The 27,265-nt window shown below is 34.8% G+C and overlaps 10 protein-coding genes and 2 non-coding genes across 12 annotated transcripts; 5 read left to right on the forward strand and 7 right to left on the reverse strand.

The window, feature by feature from the left end:
* Nucleotides 1–2,081: 2,081 nt before the first annotated feature.
* TPO2 (spermine transporter) lies at nt 2,082–3,962 on the forward strand (the record flags this gene model as incomplete). The annotated part of the gene is made up of 1 exon (XM_003672040.1): nt 2,082–3,962. One exon carries the CDS (start codon nt 2,082–2,084, stop codon nt 3,960–3,962), a length of 1,881 nt encoding a protein of 626 aa, XP_003672088.1.
* Nucleotides 3,963–5,310: 1,348 nt separating this feature from the next.
* Nucleotides 5,311–6,408, forward strand: NDAI0I02780 (integrase zinc binding domain-containing protein; the record flags this gene model as incomplete). Its single annotated transcript, XM_003672041.1, has 1 exon — nt 5,311–6,408. One exon carries the CDS (start codon nt 5,311–5,313, stop codon nt 6,406–6,408), a length of 1,098 nt encoding a protein of 365 aa, XP_003672089.1.
* A 42-nt stretch (nt 6,409–6,450) lies between these two features.
* Nucleotides 6,451–6,522, reverse strand: NDAI0Itrna4G. The gene has a single exon. It is a non-coding gene; the product is annotated as a tRNA-Gly (tRNA).
* A 748-nt stretch (nt 6,523–7,270) lies between these two features.
* NDAI0I02790 (SKN1/KRE6 family beta-glucan synthesis-associated protein) lies at nt 7,271–9,589 on the reverse strand (the record flags this gene model as incomplete). Its single annotated transcript, XM_003672042.1, has 1 exon — nt 7,271–9,589. The coding sequence occupies one exon, from the start codon at nt 9,587–9,589 to the stop codon at nt 7,271–7,273; it is 2,319 nt and encodes a 772-aa protein (XP_003672090.1).
* A 1,146-nt stretch (nt 9,590–10,735) lies between these two features.
* On the reverse strand, nt 10,736–12,124 carry NDAI0I02800 (uncharacterized protein; the record flags this gene model as incomplete). The annotated part of the gene is made up of 1 exon (XM_003672043.1): nt 10,736–12,124. The coding sequence occupies one exon, from the start codon at nt 12,122–12,124 to the stop codon at nt 10,736–10,738; it is 1,389 nt and encodes a 462-aa protein (XP_003672091.1).
* A 1,427-nt stretch (nt 12,125–13,551) lies between these two features.
* Nucleotides 13,552–14,919, reverse strand: VPS62 (Vps62p; the record flags this gene model as incomplete). Its single annotated transcript, XM_003672044.1, has 1 exon — nt 13,552–14,919. The coding sequence occupies one exon, from the start codon at nt 14,917–14,919 to the stop codon at nt 13,552–13,554; it is 1,368 nt and encodes a 455-aa protein (XP_003672092.1).
* A 1,061-nt stretch (nt 14,920–15,980) lies between these two features.
* Nucleotides 15,981–16,051, forward strand: NDAI0Itrna5G. The gene has a single exon. It is a non-coding gene; the product is annotated as a tRNA-Gly (tRNA).
* Nucleotides 16,052–16,469: 418 nt separating this feature from the next.
* On the forward strand, nt 16,470–19,547 carry MCM6 (MCM DNA helicase complex subunit MCM6; the record flags this gene model as incomplete). Its single annotated transcript, XM_003672045.1, has 1 exon — nt 16,470–19,547. The coding sequence occupies one exon, from the start codon at nt 16,470–16,472 to the stop codon at nt 19,545–19,547; it is 3,078 nt and encodes a 1,025-aa protein (XP_003672093.1).
* Nucleotides 19,548–19,817: 270 nt separating this feature from the next.
* ARO8 (bifunctional 2-aminoadipate transaminase/aromatic-amino-acid:2-oxoglutarate transaminase) lies at nt 19,818–21,320 on the reverse strand (the record flags this gene model as incomplete). The annotated part of the gene is made up of 1 exon (XM_003672046.1): nt 19,818–21,320. The coding sequence occupies one exon, from the start codon at nt 21,318–21,320 to the stop codon at nt 19,818–19,820; it is 1,503 nt and encodes a 500-aa protein (XP_003672094.1).
* Nucleotides 21,321–22,236: 916 nt separating this feature from the next.
* On the reverse strand, nt 22,237–22,983 carry IAT4 (Iat4p; the record flags this gene model as incomplete). Its single annotated transcript, XM_003672047.1, has 1 exon — nt 22,237–22,983. The coding sequence occupies one exon, from the start codon at nt 22,981–22,983 to the stop codon at nt 22,237–22,239; it is 747 nt and encodes a 248-aa protein (XP_003672095.1).
* Nucleotides 22,984–23,398: 415 nt separating this feature from the next.
* KEX1 (serine-type carboxypeptidase) lies at nt 23,399–25,693 on the forward strand (the record flags this gene model as incomplete). Its single annotated transcript, XM_003672048.1, has 1 exon — nt 23,399–25,693. One exon carries the CDS (start codon nt 23,399–23,401, stop codon nt 25,691–25,693), a length of 2,295 nt encoding a protein of 764 aa, XP_003672096.1.
* Nucleotides 25,694–26,035: 342 nt separating this feature from the next.
* On the reverse strand, nt 26,036–27,100 carry NDAI0I02860 (uncharacterized protein; the record flags this gene model as incomplete). The annotated part of the gene is made up of 1 exon (XM_003672049.1): nt 26,036–27,100. One exon carries the CDS (start codon nt 27,098–27,100, stop codon nt 26,036–26,038), a length of 1,065 nt encoding a protein of 354 aa, XP_003672097.1.
* Nucleotides 27,101–27,265: the final 165 nt, after the last annotated feature.

Raw genomic sequence — 27,265 nt, forward strand, 5'->3', positions numbered from 1 at the left:
ACGAATGTACCCAGGTAGGACAGTAGCTGGGTCACTATTTGGGCCGGAATAAAGTGAAAAAAATCAAGCTCTTTGGCATACAATAGGGTTCTAAATAGTTGTGAGTTAAAAATTCCTTTTTGTAGAGTTTCTTAGGGTTAGAAGATTATTTAAATAAATGCATATAAAGCAGAGGGATTATCTTGAAAGATTTCTTTCCTCTAAGACGGTAAAGATATTGACTTTATGGATGTTGCATTTGGTACCCAGAAAGATTGGGTGGTGGTAAACTCCTGGAAGAGGAAGGAGGTGAAAGAGCAGGCTGAGAGTGTAAATGATCTGACTTGCTGATATAATTCCCTGCCTATAGGTAATTACTTTTCAACGTAGAGAGCGTATGTATATGTATATGTATATGTATATGTAGTCATAAATAAGCAAACAAGTAAGTAGACTAATAACAAAGCTTAAAGCATTAGGGGTTGTTGACATTTAAAATCTGAAAGAGAGGGCTTGTTCGGCTAAATTAAGGAATGACGGGTCTTGTAGAAAGCGAGTGTATCCACTATGTCCTCGTAGAAAGCAGACAAATAAAAGAAAGGGCAAAAAATGTCTCCGCTGTTTTCCCGTGTTTTCCGGTTACCTCCTGCCCAAAGAGTAGCCCAACGTCTGTCCCACCCGGGTATATCAATAATGGATGTCAGTATTAGAAACAAAATGAAACGTGTCACAACCGCTCTACGCAGATACTCTGCAGATTCAGCTATGAATTTCAAATGTCGGCCATATTGGATTAAGATAGAAGTGTGTCAATCAGGAATTTTTCGTATCTTAAATTCATAAAGTAAACTTGAAATAGATTCTATATCTTGAATCTTGAATTTTGAATTTTTGTTTCTTTTATCTTGAAAGAACAAAAGGGGAACTGGATTAACGGAGTCGCATGTTATCCTCAGGACTCGGAACCTCGTTTTGCTTCTGAGAGGAATACATGCGAGGCTCGCCCCGAGCGTTCTTGTGTCCCGTATAAGAGGACGAACACTTTGTCAAGGGGAAGTGAAAGTGAAAGAGGAAGAAAGAAGAAAGAAGAAAGAAGAGAAAAAACAATTCGCGCGGAGTTGCCATTACCCGCCCCGGCTAAATCGGAAAGGAAGGAAGTGTCCCGTGGGGAAAACCTCTCACGGCACTTTGTGTGCAGCCGGTTACCCTTACCCTCAACGTTGTTTGGCACGGGCGTTTAACAGCGCCAGTTGAGGACCCGTCGCCGTGCATTAGTTTCCCTTCTGCGTTATTTAGAGGGAGGCATGGCAGAGTAGTCATCCCAAACTGTATGTCATCTTGAATCATCCAGAAAATGGAGCAGTGCACCAGATGGCATTGCCGCCATACACTGCGCCACTTTCTTTGCGATAAGTCATGTCTTCGGATTGCCACTACAATGAAAGAGAGAAAGAAGTAGCGGAATTTTTCCATATTTTTTTGAGTCCTTATTTTTTTCCATTTTTTCACATTTTTCACATTTTTCACGGTATTTTGGTTTACCGTTTATTTATTTTCCTTTCCTCTTCCATTTCTACTTGCTCTGGCGAACTTTTCAGGTTTCATTGAAACAAGCAAACAGCTGCATTATAGTTGTGTCTGGAATTATTATAGAGGAAGTTCAACACCAAATTTTTCACTTCGTTCCATGAAGGCTGGTCTGTCATGCTTCACCCCTGCGAGGATCCTCTGGAACAAGAACCCTTTTCCCTCAAATCGTAATCTCGTATCAACTACTTGGCCTCATATGTATTTATTTATATAAATGTATATTTGTATATATACCTTCTACTATTATTAATTACTGTTAGATAGTATCCCATTCTTAACCTCGTACTTTTTCTTTATTTCAGTTCACCAAAAACTTAAGCAAATTTCGTTAATTTTTTTTAATTATACTAAACACATAAGATACCAATAACGTGTCTACAATTTTTTGCTTTTTTATAGCTAAGGAGGACATATTATATTATATTATATTTATATTCGGTCAAATAATAATAACTAATTCTATTAATTTCAGTTCCAAACTAAAAGCATAAAAAATACGCAAAAAGAAAAATATGAGTGATTTAGAATCTGTCAACTCTTTCAACTCACAAGACAGTACATCCACGAATTCGTCTTCAATAGACGAACAACAACAACCTCAACAATATATTCCAAATACAACAACAACAACAACGACAAATGGTGCTCAATTAAAACTAACACGTACAGAAACCGTCAAAACATTACAAGATTTAGGTGTCACCCGTGATGCTCCAGTACCGGACGTCAATGCACCTCAAACTTCTGCAAGAAATACAATCTTCCCCGAAGAATATACAATGGAAACCACTACAGGGTTAGTCCCAGTATCTACATTACAATCTCTAGGTAGAACCGCGACATCTATTACACGTACAAGAACAAGACAAATCGAACGTCGTTCCACAAGTGGCTTTTCCACGACTTCAAACTCCAAAGGTGAAGAAGAAGAAGAAGAAGAGGAGGAGGAAGAAGAGGATACTAAAGAAGTCCCTGAATTAGATCCAGAAATTGAATTCGTTACCTTCGTTACAAATGATCCTGCTAATCCACATAATTGGCCTTTATGGATCCGTTGGACATATACCATCTTACTATCCACTTTAGTTATTTGTGTCGCTTATGGATCAGCTTGTATCACTGGTGGTTTAGGTACAGTACAAGATCAATTCCACGTTGGGTTAGAAGCTGCTATTTTATCATGTTCATTGATGGTCATTGGGTTCTCATTGGGTCCACTTATTTGGTCTCCGGTTAGTGATTTATACGGGAGACAAGTAGCATACTTCTTCTCAATGGGACTTTACGTTATCTTCAATATACCTTGTGCTTTGGCACCTAATTTAGGGTGTTTACTAGCGTGTAGGTTTTTATGCGGGGTTTGGTCCTCTTCAGGACTTTGTTTGGTCGGTGGTTCAATTGCTGATATGTTCCCAAGTGAAACAAGAGGTAAAGCTATTGCGTTTTTCGCATTTTGTCCATATACAGGTCCTGTCTTAGGTCCTGTTGTAAACGGGTTCATTTCTGTATCAACTGGTAGAATGGATCTAATTTTCTGGGTTAATATGGCATTTGCTGGTGTTATGTGGATTATTTCATCTGCTATCCCTGAAACGTATGCTCCTGTGATTTTAAAACGTCGTGCTGCAAAATTAAGAAAGGAAACTGGCAACCCTAAAATTATGACTGAACAAGAAGCTCAAGGTATTAGTTTCAATGAAATGATGAAAGGTTGTGTTTTAAGACCATTAAAATTCTCAGTCACTGAACCAGTTTTATTCGCAACATGTTTTTATGTCTGTTTGATTTACTCTCTATTATATGCATTTTTCTTCGCATATCCTGTTATTTTCAGCGAAATGTACGGTTATAAAGATAATTTTATCGGTTTGATGATGTTACCAATTTTGATCGGTGCTACATTTGCATTAGCATTTACCTTTTGGTGTGAATCTAAATACTTGGCACTCATAAAAACTCGTAAGCCTACTCCTGAAGATCGTTTACTTGGTGCCAAAATTGGTGCTCCATTTGCCGCTCTTGGGTTATGGATGTTAGGTGCTACTACTTATAATCATCGTATGTGGGTGGCTCCTGCATCATCAGGTATACCTTTCGGATTTGGTATGGTTTTGATTTATTACTCATTAAATAACTATATCATTGATTGTTACGTTCAATATGCTTCATCCGCATTAGCTACCAAGGTTTTCTTAAGATCTGCCGGTGGTGCTGCATTCCCATTATTTACTACTCAAATGTATCATAAATTAGGCTTACATTGGGCTTCTTGGTTACTAGCGTTCATTTGTACCGCTATGATTGCATTACCATTTGGTTTCTCATATTATGGTCAAGGGTTAAGACATAAATTATCCAAATATGATTATTCCATCGATGCTGTCGATGATTAATCTCTAACTGCACGTATATAGACTAATTTAAACATAATTCTTCTTTTTTCTGTAAAATATAGAATACACATAATAATACATCCAACAACAAAATAAAATAAAATAAATAAAAGAATCAAAAACAAAGCTTCGTATTGTATTATACAATTAGAGCACACAAATAATATGTGTTAGTTTCCAAGGTTGTTAATTGGTTTTTTTGCTAACACTTTTCGGACATGTTTATCAATCATCTGATTCCCAACATAATAATTCTTCTTTTTATAGAGGCGCTTGACCGATGGTACACTGACACTCGGTGAGTAGGTTTTGGATTAGAAAACATAGCGGGTTTATAGATGTTTCGAAGAATGATGTACATGCTACCGTAAACTCAGAGGAAAACTGTGCGGCGTTCGTCAATAGGATGAATGCCACATAACTAAGGAAAGATTATGCTAAGCTACATGGCGTTGGGATGTTAAACTAAATAAACGGAATTACAGAAAATACTAATGGTATGTCAAAAGATGAAAGCAAATTTAGCCCGGGACATATGGGTTGGAATTACGAGGGAAAGAAATCGGATTCCTTCGAGTAATTACTGCTACGTTCAGACTTAGATATCAGTTGACTACTATGAAATAGTTGATACGGAAAATACATATAAATAGAGGACGTTTTAGAGGAACTACCTAAAACTTCAGCTTCTTTACTGTGAGTTTAGATATATAAAACAATCAGTAAATGAATAAAAACTATTTTAATTAGAAAACTTCTGCCTCACTGTCAGGATGTTGTGATATATTACCTCGCGGTAATATATAAAAAAAACCGCTTCTTTTTTAACAGCAGAGTCTAATTTAACTTGCCCGCACTATACGCATAGAAAAATTATAGACGTTTATGATATCGAATCTTTTAGGTCTGTTATGACCAATTTGGTGAAGTTCGTACCTTGATTATCTTGATAATGAGTAACGAATCTTGTGTTCTTACCTTTGGTATTTCTACTTTTGAGAAATAAGAAAATAACGAATGTAATATCTACTATTCTATTATCTGTATAATCAATATTATCTCAATTGCTAGACCTATACCGACAGATAATTATTACCAGTATTAAACTTATTATCTTGTGTGGCTGTTAAACTATACGTAAACTAAGCTCAATGAATAGCCGATAAATATCAATCCTCTTGATGTGTATCAATGCCTACGGGTGAATAACATCAAGGTGAATTCTAAACTCCAGTTTTTAACAATACAAGGTGATAAACTGTTAACTAAAGAGCATAAATGGTGGATTCCACAAGAACAATACGAGATAACATTGTGGATTATATGGAACACACACATTAACAATGATATGCATCGTGGTATACAGGAAACACTTCGATGTATTAGGAAACGATACAACTTTGATGATCTCTATAAACTTACTCAGGTGGTTGTCAACTCTTGTAAAATCTGTCAATCGAATAAACCAACAAATTTTTCGATCTCAAACTACCGATATATCCCTACTCCTAGCCGACCACATATGATTATGAGTGCAGACCACATTACCGATCTGGATACTTCCAAAGATGGATATAATGAAATATTAGTGATAATGGATCTTTTCACCGGATATACATACTTAATCGCTGCGAAGAAAAAGGACACGGCAGAAGAGACATTCCAGAGAATAGAAGAGAAACTTTGTTCACATGGCGGTTTACCCATCACGATGATAATCGACAACGGAACAAAATTCAAAGGTGAATTCAACAAAAATTTGTTCTGGCGTGTAATAAATAATTGGAATACTTCTATTCATAAAGCAAAGTCAAATGGTGCTAACGGACGCACGAATGGCATTATTAAACAATGTCTAAGAACTCATGGGGCACTAATGCGCCCACATTGGCCTCAACATCTAGCAGCTACTGAATTTTTTATCAATAGTAGGACAGACTTAGCAACACGTCGATCTCCACATGAGTTGAAATATGGATATGAACCTGAATGGATAGATTCAAATAAACGTCTGGAAATGCCTAATACTGATACCAGAATACAAGTCATGTCAGATGAAGAATGGTATAATTATATCCAAGAAAAGGTAAAACCAATTCAAGCCCTATTAGTAAAAAGTAAAGATAGAAACAAAAAGATGATTACCAACACAGGGAAACCAATGGTATTCAAAGTAGGTGATATAATATGCATTTCTGGACATGCATACGTTGCTAAAGGCCTCAAGGCCCTAATAGCTGTTTTTATAGGGCCTGCTGTTATTAAAAACACATTCTACAGGGTAAATATACTCAATTCAAGAATAGTACTTCATGTACATGCAGAATTCCCTGGAAAATTTATTAAGTCCATTGATACAAAACGGAAAAAAAAAAAAGGAAGTGCTGTTTATATATTAACGCGAGGTAATATATCACAAAATGGTGACATACGGTATAATTCGTAGAAAAAATGAACCTTTTCTTACTAGTTAGAAATATCCAAAAAATGAGCGGTACGAGAATCGAACCCGTGTCTCCACCTTGGAAGGGTGGAATGATAACCACTACACTAACCGCCCGTGATTTCTTGTAAGATTATTTTTTCGGATATTTTTCTGAGCATAGATATTGTTCTAAAAATCACAACATATTTCCTTTTGTATACTTGGATTATGTTAAGTTTTTAGCCGCAAACTGGATGGGAACCAAAGAATGTAGCTTCCTTTGTGAAGCACAAAAGCCTGTAGTGGGCATCTTGTTATTGTACTTGTTTGTCGTTGTTATTGTTTTTTTTTTTCTAGGAATGAGCTGGTTTAGAATGTGGTCTGCTAAACTTTTGTCACAAACTAAAATAAAGTATTACCAGAAAAGAGATAATGAATAAATTTAAGATATTAGAAGTAGAAGTACGTAGGTATATGGAAAATAAAATTAGATAAATAAAGATGGGGGAGGGGGAAGATATAAGGAATACATAATAATAAGGATAATATTTGTATGATGATGAGATTATTGATTTTCTAATCATGAAAAAATTAAATGCCAGCCATTAGATATTTCGTACGCTTTGCTTAATGACATTTTTTTCTTGTTGTCTCAATCACCGATATTATTTGGCTAAAAAATCGAAAGGAAGTATTTTCTCCTTTTTTGTCTTGAAGAACTAAATAGTAAAACGTGTTAGAATTGAAAGAATCACAACGGGGAACAAACTCATGAATAATTAAAACTGATTAGAATATGATGAAAACATCTATGTCTTCTTTTCCAATCCAGGGTGTTCTTGCTTTTTTACAATATGCAAAATTGTGTCTATGATTATGGCATTCAAGCTTCTTCTAAGGCATAATTTGATGATTTACAATTGCCTGTTAATATATTTTTTGGTGTTGAAAATCCAGCTTTTTCCCAATGTGTTAGATTTGCATTAGAATAAGCGTATTTATGTGCTTCAATGTAATCATAGGTTGGATAATCTTCAGGATCACATGTTATGGAGATAGCATCAGCAGGTTGATATAATCTTACATAATCAATTGACATCGTCACGGGGAAATAAATGGATTGCCAATCAATATAAGCCCAATTATTTGAAATACCTAAATTCATAATGATTGACATTGGTTCTTTCGAAATTCTCCTCCAACCAATATTCCCATTTGGATGTAATGATTTTGCATAAATTGTAAAGGTTGGATTATCACCTACAAACCAACGACAATAACCATCATCGTCATCATTTAAGTATTCGATGGCAAATTTTTGGAAATAACCCGCATCAAGTCCATATTCATACCAAGAGGTATTTAAAGTAGTCACTGCCGATATGGCTTGTTGGAATGGACCTCCACAATAAGTATTCATTGTTGTCACTGTAAAATTATAAACCTCGACGAAATCATAATCTGGTATATACCAAATATCGAATGGAGCGATTTGCATTGATTGTGAAGCGACACCAACACCCAATACAGTGTCAGATTCACCTTCAATGATATCGATTTCCGGAGCACCTCTTCCAACACCAGGGTTTGGATGTTCTTCACCGTCACATGTACATGCACTTAATCTTTGTCCCGGTAAATATGAAATCCCATCTGGTGAACTTTGATTTGGAGTTATACCTGCGTCACAAGAATCATAAGAATAAGGCCAAACACCATCTGTAGTTGCTAAGAAACCTGGTCTACCTAGGTTCCCCATTGTCCAAAGCCCTGGCCATAGACCAGAGACACGACCATAATTTGGTAAATTCGCGGAGATTTCCAATGCCCCTTGAGTGAAACATAATTTATTCCAACTTTGTAACATACCTGATCTATAATATAAATCATGATTCTTGAAAGCGTCCATTCTTAATTTCAATGTACCGTTTTTAGTGGTTGATGCGTCTGGAGAATACCATTCTAGATCCTTTGTGGCATCGTAATGGATATCTGGAGCTGTCCAAAATTGATCATCGCCATCATAGAAAGTTCTTCCCTCGGCGTTAAATTCATCAGAGAACACTAAATGCCATTTGGATCCATCCTTGGCGATTCTTGTTGATGCATCACTTGGAGTATCAGGATCCACTAATGATGTTCTAATAGCTTGTAATTGTGGATATTGATATTGTGTCAAATATTCATGGACTATGTATGTGTTATTTGTTGGATTGGTTTCCACATTAGCATGTTGAGGTTCATGATCTACTGCACCTGTGAAAGTTAATGCAGGTAATATGATGAAGACGGCTATACATGCGAGGAAAAGGAACAGTATTCCTACGAGACCACCAAATGATCTTCCATTCATATGTTTCACATCTTCTATGAACCTTCTCTTGTCTAATCTTGCCTCTTCTTCGAGGTCTGGGTTATGTAGATAATCATCATTTTCCACTTCTGAAAAATCTAGGGGGAATGAAGATGTAGGGTAGCCACCAAATGGTGAAAAATCTTGTTCATTAAGATAAAGATTTGAATTTGAGTTTGAATTTATGAATGATGTCTTTGAAGTTATATTGGTTTCGTTTTTATTGTTTGTGATACCATTACCTATATTTGAATTTGGATTACTGTTATTTCTTAGTGGATTATTTAAGTGTGCTTGAGATGATAATCTTGTTCCTATAATTGGATAACGATCGAATGCAGGAGTGGCACCTATTAGTTTATCTAAATTTGTGTTCGATGGTAAAGGAGATTGATTTGAATATTTTTCATCGATCAATTGTAATGAAGGATGAGTTCCTGAACTATCACTTGTATTTGAATTAGAATTTGAATGTGAATTGGGGAGTACGTTATTATAATGAGGTTTTGAATAATAACCTTTATAGTCTGAAGATAAAAGTTTCTCATCATCATTCACATTAAGACTTTTATTGTTGTTGTTGTTTTCACTTCGGAGAAAATTAGATTCACTATTTTCTGAATTATTATGATAATTTATTGAAGATGAATTTTCAGTATTTTCATAACTCCTCAGGAAAGGGTTCGTTATAGAAGGTGTATCCTCGTTAAGAGGAAGAGAAGAATCGCCCCTCAATTCCATTGAAGAATGGCTATCGTTATCAATTAACTGTTCTTGACTATTGGAATTGGAACTAGCATTGCTATTATCCTCATCACTGTTATTATAATTCCTTGTAAGATTTCTCATCAAGGATAGATTTTAATAATATATTTTATATGCAGCTCGACGGAAAGTCTGTTTAATGGTTGTATCTGCGACAAAATGGAATTATGATGTATGTCTTTTTTAAAGAAATTATCCTTATCTATGATCGTCGAGGTAGGGAATGTTTTGATCACACAGATCTCGAGAAAACTGACGTTATTGCCTTTTTATTCAAAAAGGATAGTGCCAGACTATAAAGCGAAAGAGGGAAGTATAAACTAAAATGGTTTTTTAGAGAAAAGATATTACTGCCAAAATATCAACAAAAGCAGAATCAATTTGTGGAGTAAGTTATGTTAAGATCCGTCCTTTAGGTCTTAGTTGGGAAGGTTGTAATTAGATTCAGTCAGTCGATTGGTAAAAAAAAGTGGATTAAGATTCAATTAATTAATTAGACTACCGAATCTGTACATGTTATTAGGCTGCTGGGTATCTTGACCATCATATCGTATGTTTGTTTCCTCAATGGGTTGTGCAATGTTATTTCACAATTGCGCAACTTTAAATCAGCTTTAATAATTTTCTGACACACCTTAGTGTGGAGGAAACGGTAAAAATATGGGATTACCCTGATGGAAATTGTGGCGGAAACGTTAGAGATACACACAGTATAGAAGGGGGGGGGTTAGTGGGGTTCATTATCCCCCCAGCAGATAATACCAGATAACTAGATGGGGAACCTAAAAATATACCGTTGCGGTTTCTTTCCAAAATTGGCGGGACGGTAAGCACGGATGTCCCAAAGAGGTAATCGGATCATACGTAAATGTATACGTATTTGCCCAATGGGGTGATATCTATGGGGGGAGAAAATCAATTTTACTAAAAATAAACCTAAAAGTAAATTTCAAAAGCCCTAATAAAGGGGTTATTAAACTAGCCCTGTCTGAATGAAGAGGATTATGCAGCCCAACCCTATGGTATTTTTATTCACGGCGCTATCATACAAACTTATTTACGTTGAATTAATCTTACTAGAATATATTACTGTCGTTGTCTCTATGTACGTAGCTATTATATACGTGGTAGGATAATAATACGGATTATATCATTGGTTGCATTTCATTTCTTTTTTTTTAAGTTAAGTCATATGTATGTATTTCTCTATCATAGACATATAAATAATAATTAAAGATCTTCAATGATTGCTGATCCCTTTGGAGATTGATCCAGAGAATGTATATATCTTGATTCTTCTTCATCATCGACATTCTCTAAGATAGGACCTGATTTCCTCCTTCCATTGAGAGGATGATCGTTCTTCTTCACAGATTTCAATTTTTCTATACGTTTTTGTTCGTTGGCCATTTCAACTTCCAAATTTCTATAATATTCTAATTTTTGTTGCCTTTCTTTTTCTTCACGTGCCTTACGAGTTTGCTCTTCTAAACGTTGTTGTTCTTTAGCCCTTAGCTCTTCTTGTCTTTGCTTTTCCATGCGCTGTTCTTCTTGGATTTTTAATTGATATTCTCTTTCTTTTTCTAAGCGGTTGTGTTCTTGAGCTCTTAATTTTTCTAAACGCTGCTGTTCTTGAACTCTTAGTTGCTCTTGTCTATGCTTTGCAATGCGCTGTTGTTCTTGAATTCTTAATTGTTCAGCCCTTTCTCTTTCAACGCGCTCTTTTTCTTCTTGAAGTCTTAGTTGTTCAGCCCTTTGTTTCTGTTGCATTTTTTCTCTAGAATCTCTTTGTTGTTGTAACTTTCTTCTATGTATTTCTTGTTGTCTTTGTCTCTTTTCATGATCATAGTTAGTTGTGACACCAAAAGTAGAAGGAGATGAAGAAGCACTCGAATATTCATTTTGAGCCCATTGGATTAAATTGCTCAATGTATCATTGTTAGCTTGTTTCTCTTCTTGTTGCTTTGCTATTAATTCAACCTTCAATATAACAAGTTGATTATCATTTTCATCAATACCACATTTCAAGATATTAAAATCATCAATTACAGAAGAGTCGTTATTAAATTTGAAGACTTTATCGATTGAACATCTTTCGCTCTTAACTTGGAATTCCATGCCAGAATGATCTAATTCTAGTTCAAAATCTTGGAATGATTTCCTTGCCAATTTTTGACCAACTTGTACAAGTTTTTCGTTGGTTAATATTGGTCTGTTTTCATCAGCAGCATCTTCTAGAATGTATTTATCACCATATATAGTACGAACAATCTTATATCTTGGTTGAGTAGTTTCATAATGATGACTTAATTCATTATAAATAGCATCAATTAATGCATCCTTGGGTAATTTCCTTTGAATTGTTAAAGTGTAACCATTTTCAGATTCATTTAGGATGAAATTGACATTGTCGTGTTGATTATTTTGTCTTCTCTCCGGGACAGTGGGTTGTGGTTTGCCATGAACATAAGATTGATATCTTTGATCATAAATTCTAGATATTGGACAACATTGTGGGGAAACTCGTTGGCTTTGATAATGTGGAGCCATTTCGAATGGTTGAACATATTTTGTCTGGTCGAAGATTGGTAGTTGTTGAAAGACACATTGATTAAACATTTTTGATATTTTTTTGTTGTTGCCTTGCTCTAATTGGTTTTGTTTAGTTATTATTTTTCAAATTTTGAAGCAATCAAAATCTACCCAAGGAAACAGACCATTTTCTTCCAAAGATGGAAAATCATCTTATTTTATACCATTTCCTGATAACATTTTTCCACTTTACTATCTTGCTAATTCGCCACCATGACAGGTGCTCTTCTTAGTCATCGATTTAGATATATATTTGAATCGCTACCTCACTTATTTTTCATCTTTCTCGAAGATTCTATTATATTCGAAATTACGTCGGAGCATCCGCGGACCGAAGATGACCACCATGGAAAAGATAATTTCCGCGGCAAGACCGCCCGGAGTACTGGAAGCTTCTAGAAGGATTTTGGCATTGAAGTTGGTATATTTCCTTCTGTCACAAAAAGACAGTCCACAGAGAGGGAAAGTGTCAGCGACACAAATATCGTCAAAGGGATACACGAAGGATCTGTTCTTATTTGCTTCGTTTTGATGTTGGTAATCCTTGCTGCTGAAAGATACGTACGTGTCTTACTAATTCAAATCTTCATTATTATTATTTGATGACATATTATTAGTTTATTCGATCAAATAGTAACAGAAGCTACGGGTTAAGTTCACCTGTCTCTGCGACAACAACAATTTCAACATATTTTAGCGTACTCGATCTCGAGAGGTCTTAGTCTCCTGTCCTTGATATGCCCCGTATGATGCCCGATTTTATCTATATATTTGTGCCTAAACAGAACACTATGAGGTCAGTAACTGTAAGAAAATTGTCACTGAAAAACCTAAGACCCATTGAAATAGGAAAAGTATCTATTTTTTAATAAAATAAATTGTCTACAGGTTTTAATTTACTCTTTATATTCAGTATCCTTAATAAGAAAATTCAAAAACAAGAACAAAAAATAAAGATTAATATGATGAAAAGTAAACAATATGCTAGAGTAAGCTATTTCTAAGATAGGGATAATGTAACTATTAGGTACGTTCTTGAATTATACAAGGGTTATATATTTTATGGTATGATAATTACTTAAAGGAGAGTTCCAGTTGGAGGACGACGTGGTCTTAAACAGAGTTGGTTGCAAAGTAGCTTGAATGGAGCTCGACGGGTTTGATCAAGTTTCGACGACAACATTGTGTTACCCGCTCGGCGTCCCGGCGAGGGTGACACTCTAACCCAGAGTGACTGGCCAGGTCTCTCTATACAGTACTCAGCATAATACCAAACTATCTTATAGGTCTCTTGAATATTATATTAGGTATGGATGAGTCCATCGAAATACCTAACACAATATTTGAACAGTTGTCTAAAAAATAATAGTTACAAAGTTTCTCGTTTAACAACCATGTTAGTTTTAAAAAATCATCAAGATAGACATTATTTTCTTTACATACCAAAGTCTATTCTAACCTGTAAAATAATCCATTACAAAACATAATGTTCCTCTCCAAGTGAAAATTCGTAACAGCGCTCTTAACCATACAGGCCTTATTTTATATAATAGAACCCCGCAATTATCACCAACTAGATCATTTTTCTCTGCATCAAGTCCTTCTGCTTTTTTGATCAACCGTCTTGCTGGACATCCCCTCCAAAAATTCCACCATTTGAAACTTGGACATAACGAGGTTCTATCCAAATGTTTAAATAATGGACCTCTAGGGCCGTCGATATATTTCCATTGCACTGGACACCATTTTTGTCTTGGATCCTTGGCTGGTAATTGTTTATCCCCCCATCTTCCTGCAAAATGCAACCAAGACTCCCCAATCTCTCTTGCCTTTTCATTCATAGCTTCCACCTTTTCTCCATCATACCTATATGAGTAAAAATTCAATGCTGGATCCCACATAGGTCCTCTATCAGTAAAGTCACTTAAGGGCATGAAATAAAACGGTACATCATGTGCATGTTGCCCTACAGATGCATAATTCGCATGTGTTCCTCTTGCACTAAATATTAATGGTCTTCCAATGACTTCGTTAGTTAATTTGCCGCTAACTCTTTTCAACTTTTTAATTTTCTCAATAGCACTAAATTGATAGGCACTCCCACTACTATGTGCACTCATCCAAAGAAATTTCGGTACACCTTTATAAAATCTAACCAATGAATGTTCCCAATCCCCCATATGATTACCCCAGGGACCATACCCCATAATGAATGGTCCCCAATTAAATGGATAGAAATAAAACCAATATGCGTCAACCCATCCGTTACCCTTATCAACTAGAATTAAGACAGCCGGTCCTGATTTGATATGTCCAGTACCGTATTCTGGCTGATGTCCAAGTACCCATGGTGGATCCTTTGAGAAATCTTCATTACTAATCATGAAAAGTTCTTCACTGGGACATGATCCATTCTTGTGCTTATAGTTTTCTTTCAAGTCATTTAAAGAGGTTAAGTTTTTAGACAAAATATTCCCCAAATCATCTTCTAAATGGAAATGTCGAATATAGTCAGTGATATCAGATGGCCAATACCTCTCCTCACTATATAGTTGCACTAACGGACATGCATCTATCACGTATTGTGGGACACTAAGATTATATGGATCCAAACTTCGATTATCATCCGTTATCTGATCAGGTGGTAAGACAGGGGGTAAGTCTATCAATGTATTGTCTTTAAATAATGGATCATCTGGATCTTCTATGAAACTTTCTTGTAGCCATGGTATTATGGCATTCACTCGTAATAGGGGACATATCAAACATAAGATGGTCGTGTAAAGAACTATGCTTTTGCTTGTTCGTTTTTTATGGTACATAACCTTACTTCATTCATGGGATGTATAGTCTCTGATAGAGTTTTATTATTATTTATCTAATCTGCATCTATAAAAGATGCCAAGCTATGTATTGTACAAACTAACTGAACTAAATGTATTTATTCTCGGATATTTTTCTTTCAAGTCCGAAGTGCCTAATGTAATGGCTTTTTAGCCTTAACTGGATCAACTTGCCAAGCAAGAGATTGGCCCTCTCGGTAATCACAATTCATTTATATCACTACAATTGCAATGGCTATTTGCCTTTTCATATATTATGGTCAAGGGAACGCAGAGAAGTTATTCAAAGATGATTATTCCATGGGCGTTATCGATGGTTAATCTATATGGCATATATATAGTCTAATAAACAAACAACAGTAATATGAAAGCTTCCTTCTTGCCGCATATAGCATAGCAAATAACAGCTTAAGCAAAATAAAAAAACCAATATATTACGTACTTGAATAATTATTTTCCATGTTATCGTCTTCCGGCTTGGTTAACCTTTCTATTTTGTTTCCATCATCCAAATAGAAGAAAACAGACGTTGAGGAGTTAATTGTGAGTTAAGAAGACAAGCACTATGCCTACATGATTATGGACTAGAAGTGAATTTCAATGTGATATTCGAAGTTTTATAAAATCTTCTGCTAAGAGTCAAGCTGGTAAAACTAATATAAGAAAAAATATAACTTTGTTTCTATCAGTGGTAGTTTTAACGAACTTGATTCTAAAGAAACATACATTATCATTTGAATCAATGGAGAAATATATGATTCATAACACAGTTTTCTGGAACTGTGGTTATATTTTAGATTCTGTTGCAGTTTACTGACATAAAGAGAAATTATCTATTATATCAACTTTATAAATTTTTGGGCCAACAGTGCTCCTGTACTAATATGCTATTACAGGGGAAATACTAACCTCCTAAAACTTCTTACCTATTATTCTTTGCACTTGGTAACTGTACTCATATTTATCTTCCTGATTAACTTAGCCTCCTTAAAGCTTAAAAGCTTAAAATGGTATCTGAAGTATTTTTCAACAAGAAAAACGCGCAGGTGGTTTAGTGGTAAAATCCAACGTTGCCATCGTTGGGCCCCGGGTTCGATTCCCGGCTTGCGCAATTATTCTTTTTCTTGTTATATTCACAATTACTTTTTGATTCTTTATTAAGAAAAATATACAGTCTTTAGCATTAAAAATTTAGGGTATCCGGTTGATAAAGAATTAATACAACACCGAAGGGTAAAGTTGAGAAGCTTTCCTTTTAAATCCAAATTGTTTTTTTAAGTGACATTTGATCTTCCGAGGTTATTATATATCCTAATTGGGTAAAAATGTCAAAAAGTATGAAGATGCGCGGCATGAAAACTTAAAGAAATCATAGAGAGTCTTTAAAGTTTGAACAAGATCTCGAAGAAAACAACAACGAGTAAAAAGCTTTTGATAGAGAATAGCAGAGAAGAATACCCAGTTAGGAAACTCTAAAAAACCAGATTAAAGATAGCACAAGCAAGGATTGCTGCGAATTTAAAAAAAATATGTCATCTCCTTTCCCAAATGATACACCAAGCAGTGTTCGACCATCAAACTCATCTCCACCACCTTCATCCATAGGTGGAGGTTTTGGTAGTAGTACTGCTGGATTTGATCATGATTCACAAGTAGATATGTCAAGGTTACAATTTCCAAGTTCCTCTCAGTCACAGTCTCACTTACAACAAAATAATCATCTCGGGAATCCGTCATCTTCGCAATTCAGTACGCAAAATCAATTCCATACTGAACTTGCAGCAGCAACCTCAGGAGAAGGTGATGAAGATGTACCTGTCTCAGGGTTAAGAGGTAGATCATTGAACCATGTTAAGAAAGTAGATGATGTTACGGGTGAAAAAGTTCGTGAAGCTTTTGAACAATTTTTAGAAGACTTTTCCATTAAGAATGATGAAACAGGTGAGACTGATAAAATTTATCGTGCTCAAATTGAGTTTATGAAAGTTTACGATTTGAATACTATTTATATTGATTACCAACATTTAGCAATGAGAGAAAATGGAGCCCTAGCTATGGCTGTTTCTGAACAATATTATAGATTTTTACCATTTTTACAAAAGGGTTTGAAAAGAATTGTGAGGAAATATGCTCCTGATTTATTATTGACTACTGATACATTAAATAAGAAAAGTTCACTTGACGACGAGGAAGATGAAGATGCTGGAGTACCTTCTTCATTACCTACTGGGAGTAATGCATCTGGGTTAGCAACAAAATCAACCACAACTAATTCGCCAGAACAAACTGAAAGAGTATTCCAAATTAGTTTTTTCAATTTACCAGTGGTATTTAGGATCCGTGATATTAGATCTGAAAAGATTGGGTCCTTATTAAGTATATCAGGTACAGTAACTAGAACGTCGGAGGTACGCCCGGAGTTATATAAGGCAAGTTTTACATGTGATATGTGTCGTGCTATGGTTGATAATGTGGAACAATCATTTAAATATACAGAACCAACATTTTGTCCCAATCCATCTTGTGAAAATAGAGCATTTTGGACATTGAATGTTTCTAGATCGAAATTTTTAGATTGGCAAAAAGTTAGGATTCAAGAAAATGCTAATGAAATTCCAAGTGGGTCCATGCCACGTACTTTAGAGGTTGTACTTAGAGGTGATTGTGTGGAGAGAGCTAAACCAGGTGATAGATGTAGATTTACCGGTGCTGAGATTGTTGTTCCTGATGTTACTCAATTAGGTTTACCAGGTGTTAAACCAACAAGTTCCATGGATACCAGAGGTATTTCGAGAAGTACAGAGGGACTAAATAGTGGAGTTACAGGTTTACGTTCACTTGGTGTTCGTGATTTAACTTATAAGATTAGTTTCTTAGCTTGTCATGTTATTAGTATTGGATCTAATACAGATGCTACTAATAATTTGGGGACAACTGATAATGAATTACAATTGGCTGCCACCTTACAAGGTTCTAATGTGTATCAAGATTATGAAAAGGATCAAGAAATTTTTTTGAATAGTTTGAATGCAGAAGAAATTAATGAATTGAAAGAAATGGTTAAAGATGAACATATCTATGATAAATTAGTAAGATCCATTGCTCCTGCAGTGTTTGGACATGAAGCAGTTAAGAAAGGTATCTTATTACAAATGCTTGGTGGTGTTCATAAGAGTACAGTCGAAGGAATTAAATTAAGGGGTGATATTAATATTTGTATTGTTGGTGATCCCTCTACATCCAAATCGCAATTTTTAAAATATGTTTGTGGATTTGTTCCCAGATCTGTTTATACATCTGGTAAGGCATCATCTGCAGCCGGGTTAACCGCTGCAGTAGTTAGAGATGAAGAAGGTGGTGACTATACTATTGAAGCTGGTGCATTAATGTTAGCTGATAATGGTATTTGTTGTATTGATGAGTTTGATAAGATGGATATTTCAGATCAAGTTGCCATTCACGAAGCTATGGAACAACAAACGATATCTATTGCAAAGGCAGGTATTCATGCTACTTTGAATGCAAGAACATCAATTCTTGCTGCTGCAAATCCAATTGCCGGTAGATATAATAGGAAATTATCATTACGTGGGAATTTAAATATGACTGCTCCAATTATGTCTCGTTTTGATTTATTTTTTGTGATTTTAGATGATTGTAATGAGAAGATTGATACTGAGTTAGCGTCTCATATTGTTGATTTACATATGAAAAGAGATGCAGCTATTAATTCACCATTTACTACTGCTCAATTACGTCGTTATATTAGATATGCTCGTACTTTCAAACCTATCTTAACGAAGGAAGCTCGTGAATATCTTGTTGAGAAATATAAAGATTTGAGGAAAGATGATGCACAGGGGTTCAGTAAATCAAGTTATAGAATTACCGTCAGACAATTAGAAAGTATGATTAGATTATCTGAAGCTATTGCTAGAGCTAATTGTGTTGATGAAATTACACCAGGTTTCATTGCTGAAGCTTATGATTTGTTAAGACAAAGTATTATTCGTGTTGATGTTGATGATATTGAAATTGATGAAGATGCGGAAGAAGAGAACGAGGAACAAGACCATACAGATAATGGTTCTCATCCAGACAATCATGATACAGGGAATACCAGTTCTAATGATGATGATGGTAATGATGATGATGGTTCTAATGGGCCTGCTATGATTATAAAGGACGAATCTTCTCATTCAAAGAAAAAGAACAAGACGACTATTACATATGACAAATATGTTTCTATAATGAATGTTGTTGTACATAAGATTGCTCAAGTGGAAAGGGAAGAAAGTAAAGAATTAACGGCGGTAGATATTGTTGATTGGTATTTATTGCAAAAGGAGGATGATTTAAACTCTGAAGATGAATATTGGCATGAGAGGAAACTTGCATTTAAAGTTTTGAAACGTTTAGTTAAAGATAGGATACTGATGGAAATTCGTGGTACTAGAAATGAATTAAGTGAACAAGATATGAATGAAGAAGATCATCATAATGATAATGATTCTGATAAAGTTGTTTATGTTATTCATCCGAATTGTGAACTATTAGATATCTTGGAACCAGAGCAACTACCTTCTTCTAATGGTGGGTCTCCTTGATAGTGAACAAATTCATTATTACTATTCTGTGTTATATATTTTTAACCCTTTTTTTCTTCTATAGACTTGTTAGGAAAAAAAAAAGTGAAGTTATTTATTTCTGTATGTTGTATTAAAATAAAAAGATTAAGATAATATGAATATATCCATTTCTATAGTGGGGAAAAAAAGGAAAGAAAAGAAATGGAAGATACTTTCTGTAAAAGCATTATTTCATTTATTTAAGTATATATAGATTATAAAGTTATAGACTATGCGATGCTACGTAAATTATTTGGCAATTTGGAATTCTTCGTATAAGCATTCACCCAATCTTTTCAAACCCTCTCTTAATTTCTCAGCAGATACGGCAGCATAAGTTCCTCTAAAGAAGATTTCATTTGGATTATCCACTTGTTTTGATTCAGCAGGTTGTGGTGGATTTGTTTCACCTTCAGTAATGAACCAAGCACCTGGTACAATCAAGACACCATATTGAATAACTTTTTCGTAGATTGCGTTTTCCACTTTAGCTGGATCAGATTCATATTTAGTCTTAAATTCTGGATGAGCACTAGCGTCAATATTGACGGTGAAAAACATACCAGCAATTGGAGGATTAATGACGAATGCATCTGATTTAGGTAAGAATTCATGTAATGCGTCAATAGCGTTATCACGTTTCAATGTATATTCATGACGTAGACCTTGCAACCAATCCAAATAACCGTTTTGTCCCCATCTATGTAAAGTTCCAGAGACGAATGATTGAATCATACCAGATGGAGCTTGAATAGTCATTTCATGTAAGGAAACGAATGATTTCAAGATGGATTTACAACCAGTGATCCATCCTAATCTTGTTCCAGGAGCCAATACTTTTGAGAAGGAGTCTAGTCTAATAACACGACCATCGTTATCACAACTTAAGAAAGTCTTATCTAAGGCTTTTAAGAATTCTTCATGAGTTTGCTTCTTTACTTGAGATCTTAATGCAGTTCTTTCATTGACATCTTTAACGTATTTGTCCATTTGTAAGAAATAGTATGGAGCGTCTTCAACGATTAAGAAATCATGTTTTTGAGCAATACGATAGATTTCTTCCATTCTGTGAGCGGGCAAACTTGTCCCAGTTGGATTTTGACCTGTTGGGATAGTGTATAATAATTTTGGTTTTGGAGCCCCTGGAGTCCAATTATCCAAGATTTTCTCCAACTTTTCAGGAATGATACCGTTGTCATCGATTGGGATGGGGAAAGTGGTAATACCTTGAGCTTGAGCAGCAGCTAAACATGAAGAGAATGAATGAGCTTCAGCTAAGATGACATCACCTCTGTTACAAAAGACTCTTAATGTGGATTCCCAAGCGTTGGTGTTACCAGCGGTAGCGATGATATCCCAATCTTGGTATTTAATGTCGTGAATCAATTTAGTGTGTTCTCTTAGGAAATCTAATAATTCAGGTTGACCTTGAGAGAATCCGTATTGTAAAGATCTTGCCAAGGGAATGTCACCTTCATGTGGTTTATCATTCTTGTGGATGGTTAATTTTGAGATGGAATCAGTTGATAAATCGGTGATTGGGTAACCGATCCCTTTTGTGAATGGTGGAGCTGGAGTGTCAGCATCGACGTTATCCCATGGGAAATAATCACTTAATGGTAGACCACCACCTAGGAAGATGATATTTGGATCTTGGAAAAGATGGATACAAGTTTTCAAAGGAGATGGTTTACGAGCGTTAGTCTCGTCAGAGAATAAATGAGAGAAATCTTTAGCAAGTGGTAGAGTCATTGTCGTGTTGTTGGATGGTGAGTGATAGGTGTTTATTACAGCGACAAGAAGAAGATTCAGATAAAAGAGAGACAAGGAAGGAACCTATATATTAAAGATATATAAGGGAAGATATATATAAAATGCTCATATATAGATATAACTAACTAAATAACTATAGATAAGGTCACGTAGATAGACAAACGAACCGATAATGATTATGAATCATACCTACATAGGTAGTTTCATAGTTCTTTCTTTCTTTCTTTCGAGAAATTTCAGAATTTTTCAGTTTTCAAGATTTTCCACAAATTTGTAAAAATTCCTGTGTCATTTTGCTTTCCGTCTCTATGGGCCGTGTACGGCCCGTCTCTGGAGGCCCCGCGGATATTCTCGGCTAACTCGGCTATTTTCTCTTTTTTTTATTATTATTATGGGAAGGGAAAAGGGCCGGGAATAACCGACAGTGGCATATATCCTTAGGCCAGCTCACGGATAGCGCTGCAGAAAAGATGACACAAAATATAAAAATATATATATTAATTATTAATTATTAATTATTAATTATTAATTGTTTAGTGAGGAAGAGTCCGAAACGGATGGACTTTGATTGTCTTTGCTCTCAAGTCTCTATCGTATTCTTTTATAAAACCAAAGACATAGACAAAAAGTAGTTGTTTATAGCTAGGCAGGGATAAGCACTTTGGGCTTACTGGTTGTGTTCACAGCTGTGCATATAAAAATATATATAATCTAATCTAGAGTTAAATGGAAAAGTGGATTGTCTATTTACCTATTACTCTATGTATGTACGTACGTACGTACGTACATATGTCCACAGTCTATATCTATAATCTGGTCATATGGTTGTGTATAAATGTTATTTTATATGTATCTAGTTTAGTTTGCCAAAGTCTATACGCTCCATCAATCCGATCTAAGCTCTCAAAACTTTGTCACCATCTTTATGATAAATCATTAAATATGCTGTGAATCCTTCACCATTTGGATCCAAATTACCCTGGGAATCACATTCACCTTTACCAAAATGGAAAGTCAAATAATTTTTGAACCCAAAATATTCATAAACAGATTTTGCATGTTCACTAATCGCCTCCAAGATAATGGCACAATTATCATCATCTGCTCTTTTTTGATAATATTTGAAAATGGACCTGACGGAACCTCTCACTTCAGGATGCCTTAAATCTTTCCCAATCATAAAAAGATAATAATATTCCATCCCCACTGGTAAAACACTCAATTTCCTTTTCAACATATCATCGAAAAAAATCTTATTGAACTTATCATCATTTGTATAACTAACAGGTAAATGTTTCCCAGGAATACTCCAAAGACTGACCGCATCAAAATCATTAGCCTCAGCTAATTCCCCACCTAAATCATGGTAACAAGCAGTATAATAATGAATCATAGCGTTCACTCGGGCTCTCGTTGTAGGTTCATCTAATGGAATGTTGAAAAATTTCTTCATCAAATAATCACTACATGGAGAAGTGAAAGCAACACATAAAGTTTGAGCAACTTTTTCAACATCGTTAGTGATATTAAGACCTGCAATTCCTGTGTTTGATGATGCGTCATCACCTTCTTGAATGAAAGGAGATTGAGCATCAATTATTGGTGCTGGAACAATCAAAGTTTTCGTCTTTGGAATGGCCATTGCGTGTAGATTTGTATGCTATTGTACGACTAAGTCTTCTAGACACCAATGGATAATAATAAATTAGATCCCCCAAACAACTGAATCTTATCTTCTTGCTCTTCTGCTTCTTCTTCTTCTTCTTCTTCTTCTTCTTATCTTTCACTTGCAATTACCACGGACGGGTAATATTATTTTTTCTAAATTTATCGAAATAGTAAAAAAAGGCATTACTTTGATAGCTCGAGCTATCTTTTATTATTTGAAATTACAAACAGTTGGTCAGGATTCTATAAGGATATTCGTACTGTCTTTGCTAAATAAAATATACATCCACTGTTTTGCTATCTTATAAAACTTTTTCTCTTTTAAGGAACAACGCACAAAAAGTAATATACCAAGCAACATCTGCTAATACTTCTACTCCAACCTGGAGATGGTCAATAATTCAAAAACATCATGCAAGAGAAGCATACTGAAATTCTTTCTTTTAACTACACTTCTAAATGCTTGTTCCAACTCTAAGGCTTTGAAATCAAAAGATGAATACCACGTCGCATCTGAATTAATACCGGGTTTATCGTCAATAAAGGATACATCATTGATCCCAGAGATGTTTGCAGGTCAAATCCCATTACAATCTCCAAATGATGATTCAGAAGATGAGGATGGACGTAAATATTTTTTCTGGAAGTTCCATGATAAGAAGAAAAATCATGATTCTATAATCTTTTGGTTGAATGGTGGTCCAGGTTGTTCATCAATGGATGGCGCTCTTGTTGAATCAGGACCATTTAGAATAGATTCTAGCGGGAAAGCTCATTTGAATGATGGATCATGGCATACGAGAAGTGATTTGGTTTTCGTTGATCAACCTGTAGGAACTGGATTTTCTACTTTTACTCATCATCAAAACCAAATCAATCAGAATCAGAATCAGAATGAGAATCAAAACAACCAGAATCAGAATGAGAATCAAAACAACCAGAATCAAAATGAGAATCAAAATGAGAATCAAAACGAGAAACGTAACATGAATATGATATATGATAAAGATTTAGAAAATGTCACCGCACATTTCATGCAATTTTTAGAAAATTATTTTACGATTTTCCCAGATGATGTATCTAAAAAAATATTATTAGCTGGTGAAAGCTACGCAGGACAATACCTCCCATTCATCGCAAAGGCAATGTTAGATCATAATTTATCATTAGAAACTGATCCTGGTGAAGATTCAGAATATAACATTCAGGGATTATTAATAGGTAATGCTTGGATTGACCCCTCTATACAATCTCTATCATATTTACCATTTGCCATGGAAAAAAATATAATTACGAAGGATCATCCTAATTTTAAAGATTTAATGAATGCTCATGAGAATTGTCAAAAAGTTGTCAATAGCAATCAAGATGTCTTTTCATTCGATGAATGTGATAAGATTATAAATCTATTATTACAATATACAAGAGATTTATCCAAGGGTACACCTGAAAATCAAGTTTGTTTGAACGTTTACAACATCGACTTGAAAGATTCTTATCCATCTTGTGGAATGAATTGGCCCGTAGACATACCAAATGTTAGTAAATTTTTCAATACTCCCGGTATTATGGAAGCTTTAAATATTGACTCTACTGAATTGGACTCCAATTCCAATTCCGATTCCAATTCTAATTCTCATTTCCCTAAATGGCAAGAATGTAATAGGAACGTTCTAAATAAATTAACAAATCCAATTTCAAAACCTTCAATCAACCTATTCCCTGAATTAATGCATAATGGTATAGAAATCGTCTTATTTAATGGTGATAAAGACTTAATTTGTAATAATAAAGGGATATTAGATGTCATCAACAATTTAAACTGGGGCGGTACTAAAGGTTTCACCAACGATATGGAACAATATAAATGGATTCATGAAGATTTGGATGCTGGGTACGTTCAATATGATAAAAATTTAACTTTTATCAATGTTTATAATGCATCACATATGGTACCTTATGATAAAGCTTTGGTAAGTAGAGGAATCGTGGACATTTTCCTTAATAATGTTGAATTTGATGAAGACACTGCAACACTAATAAGTTCGAATGAGTTAGAGGAAAATTCTAAAGAATCTGATAAAGCAAATAAAGAAACTCAGAATGAAAGTGACAGTGAAAGTGATGACGAAAGTGACAACGATGATGATAAGTCCGATGAAGAGGAAAGTGCACCTGAGGACGACGCTGATAATGACGACACAGATGACTATACAGAAGAAGAAAAGAACGAAGAAGGGTATTCGGCATTCAGAAAGGCGACTGTAGGTATTTTCATATCGTGCACCCTTATTTCTATCTTTTACATCATTTTCATTCATGATCGTATATTCCCAAAGAGGAGTATATTTAGTAGATTAGATCAAACACAATCACAACAACCAAAGACTGTATCATGGGCAGATGATATTGAAAATGCGGATCTAGAAGCAGGATGGGATAATGATGACTTTGATGCTGAAGCTGATGTTGATTTTTCAGATTTTGATGACGATGATGACGAAGCCGCTCATGGTACTGATGATGCTGAGAGTGGAAATAGTATCAATAATACAGGTGAAGAGGATGCTACAAACGCTAAAGGTAAGAAAACGAAGCCAATTCCAAAGCCTAAGAAGAAAGGGAAATATTCAAGTGTTCCTAATACAGATATGGATGAATCATTTGAAATGGATGATTTTTAGTTCAAACAAACAATAGATAATTTATGTAGAACAACAACTCACATCAAGTTCAATTTTTTTTTAATTTGACACTCTCCATATGACAACTGGAGTCTTTTCAATTAAAACCATGATCGGAGGGCGCTACCGTCAGATTATTAGAATATGTCACAGATGAAAAGTCTCCTATGGAAGCATATTTAAACTTATAACAATGTTAAAAAAGAGAAGTGTGAAGTGTATGGCAATGCTAGCTATTTGCAAGTATAAAAAATAAATAAGAATAGAGAAGTTTTCCGTGATTATATATATATATGCTATGCAAGACAAACTTTTCTTTTTCTGTTTCCTTATTCCGTTTTTTTAATCATAAGAAAGTGGGGAAGGTTTCCTAATACCTCTTGCCCTACACATCTTTTTAGGATGACCTTTCCTCAAACATATATTACAAATGTTTTGTGCTGGATCATATATATTATCTTTGGGCATTTTCCTTGGGACGTTTAAAGTTGAAGCGCTTAATGCATAAGGTTGAGGTGTATAAAGCTGATAATTGTTATCTTCGGGGACATATTTATTGTTATTTTTTACAGCATGGTTGCTAGGATCATTTTTTCTTCCATGTCTTGGATTATAATTACCCTTTGTTGTGGCTGCTGTAGGTGTTGTTGCTTCAGCAGTTGTTTGGTGTAAATTTTTGTTTCCGTACCTGCTAGGTACTGTTCTGTTTCCGTTTGTACCTTTGGAAAGGAATGGATTTTGTTCTAAATATGTTTCTGCCTCCCTGGCAATGGAAAGAACCAATGCCCAAGTCAATTCAATTTGTAAATTTATGATTTTTTTCTGAAAAAATGACTTATATGAAGGTTTCAAATTTCTAATAAATTGACAGATCATTCCATTATTTGAAATGAAATTATCAGGTAATTGATTATACAGTTCTTCAAATTTAGAAATATATTCCCTAATACCTCCCGTTCCTTGTATTATCATAGTAAACTCAGTCCATAAGTTGACCAATTTGTCAAAGTCGGTATGGCAATAATAATGCATCAAATCATTGATGATTCTAGAATATGATAAAGTTCGCTTACCTTTGGTATCAGAAATGTAATTTTGTAACGACTCATATAACGGGGTGGTTAACTGCCGAGATAATAAATATATTTTACCGTCATCTTCAGTTATATCATTTTCTTGGAAGGTTACATTGAGGTCCCAAAGAAAGGCTTTGAATTCTAGTTCAATTTTTGTGATGGCGGCTAATTTTTTTTTGTTTCCATTATTATTGTTGCTATTATTATTGGAAGGGAATTTATACCCAAGATCTATTTGATCTAGAAAGTTTTGCTTTTTTAGTAGAGGAGCCGGGAAAGTGGTTTTACTGTCATCTTCATCGATAATCGTAATAGGTTTATTCATAGACATTGTTTAATCAGCAGATTATTCAATTAAGAGAGGACGGGAAGAATAATTGTACAATAAAAAGTATCGTAGTTCAAAAAAACTGGCTCGTGTTAGGTATGTGTTCTTCAAGAGAATAAAAATATAAAAAATAATGTGTAAATTCCTACCTCTAGCATATATATTCTT

The sequence above is a fragment of the Naumovozyma dairenensis genome, chromosome 9, assembly GCF_000227115.2.
Source record: "Naumovozyma dairenensis CBS 421 chromosome 9, complete genome".
Taxonomy (NCBI): Eukaryota; Fungi; Ascomycota; class Saccharomycetes; order Saccharomycetales; family Saccharomycetaceae; genus Naumovozyma; species Naumovozyma dairenensis.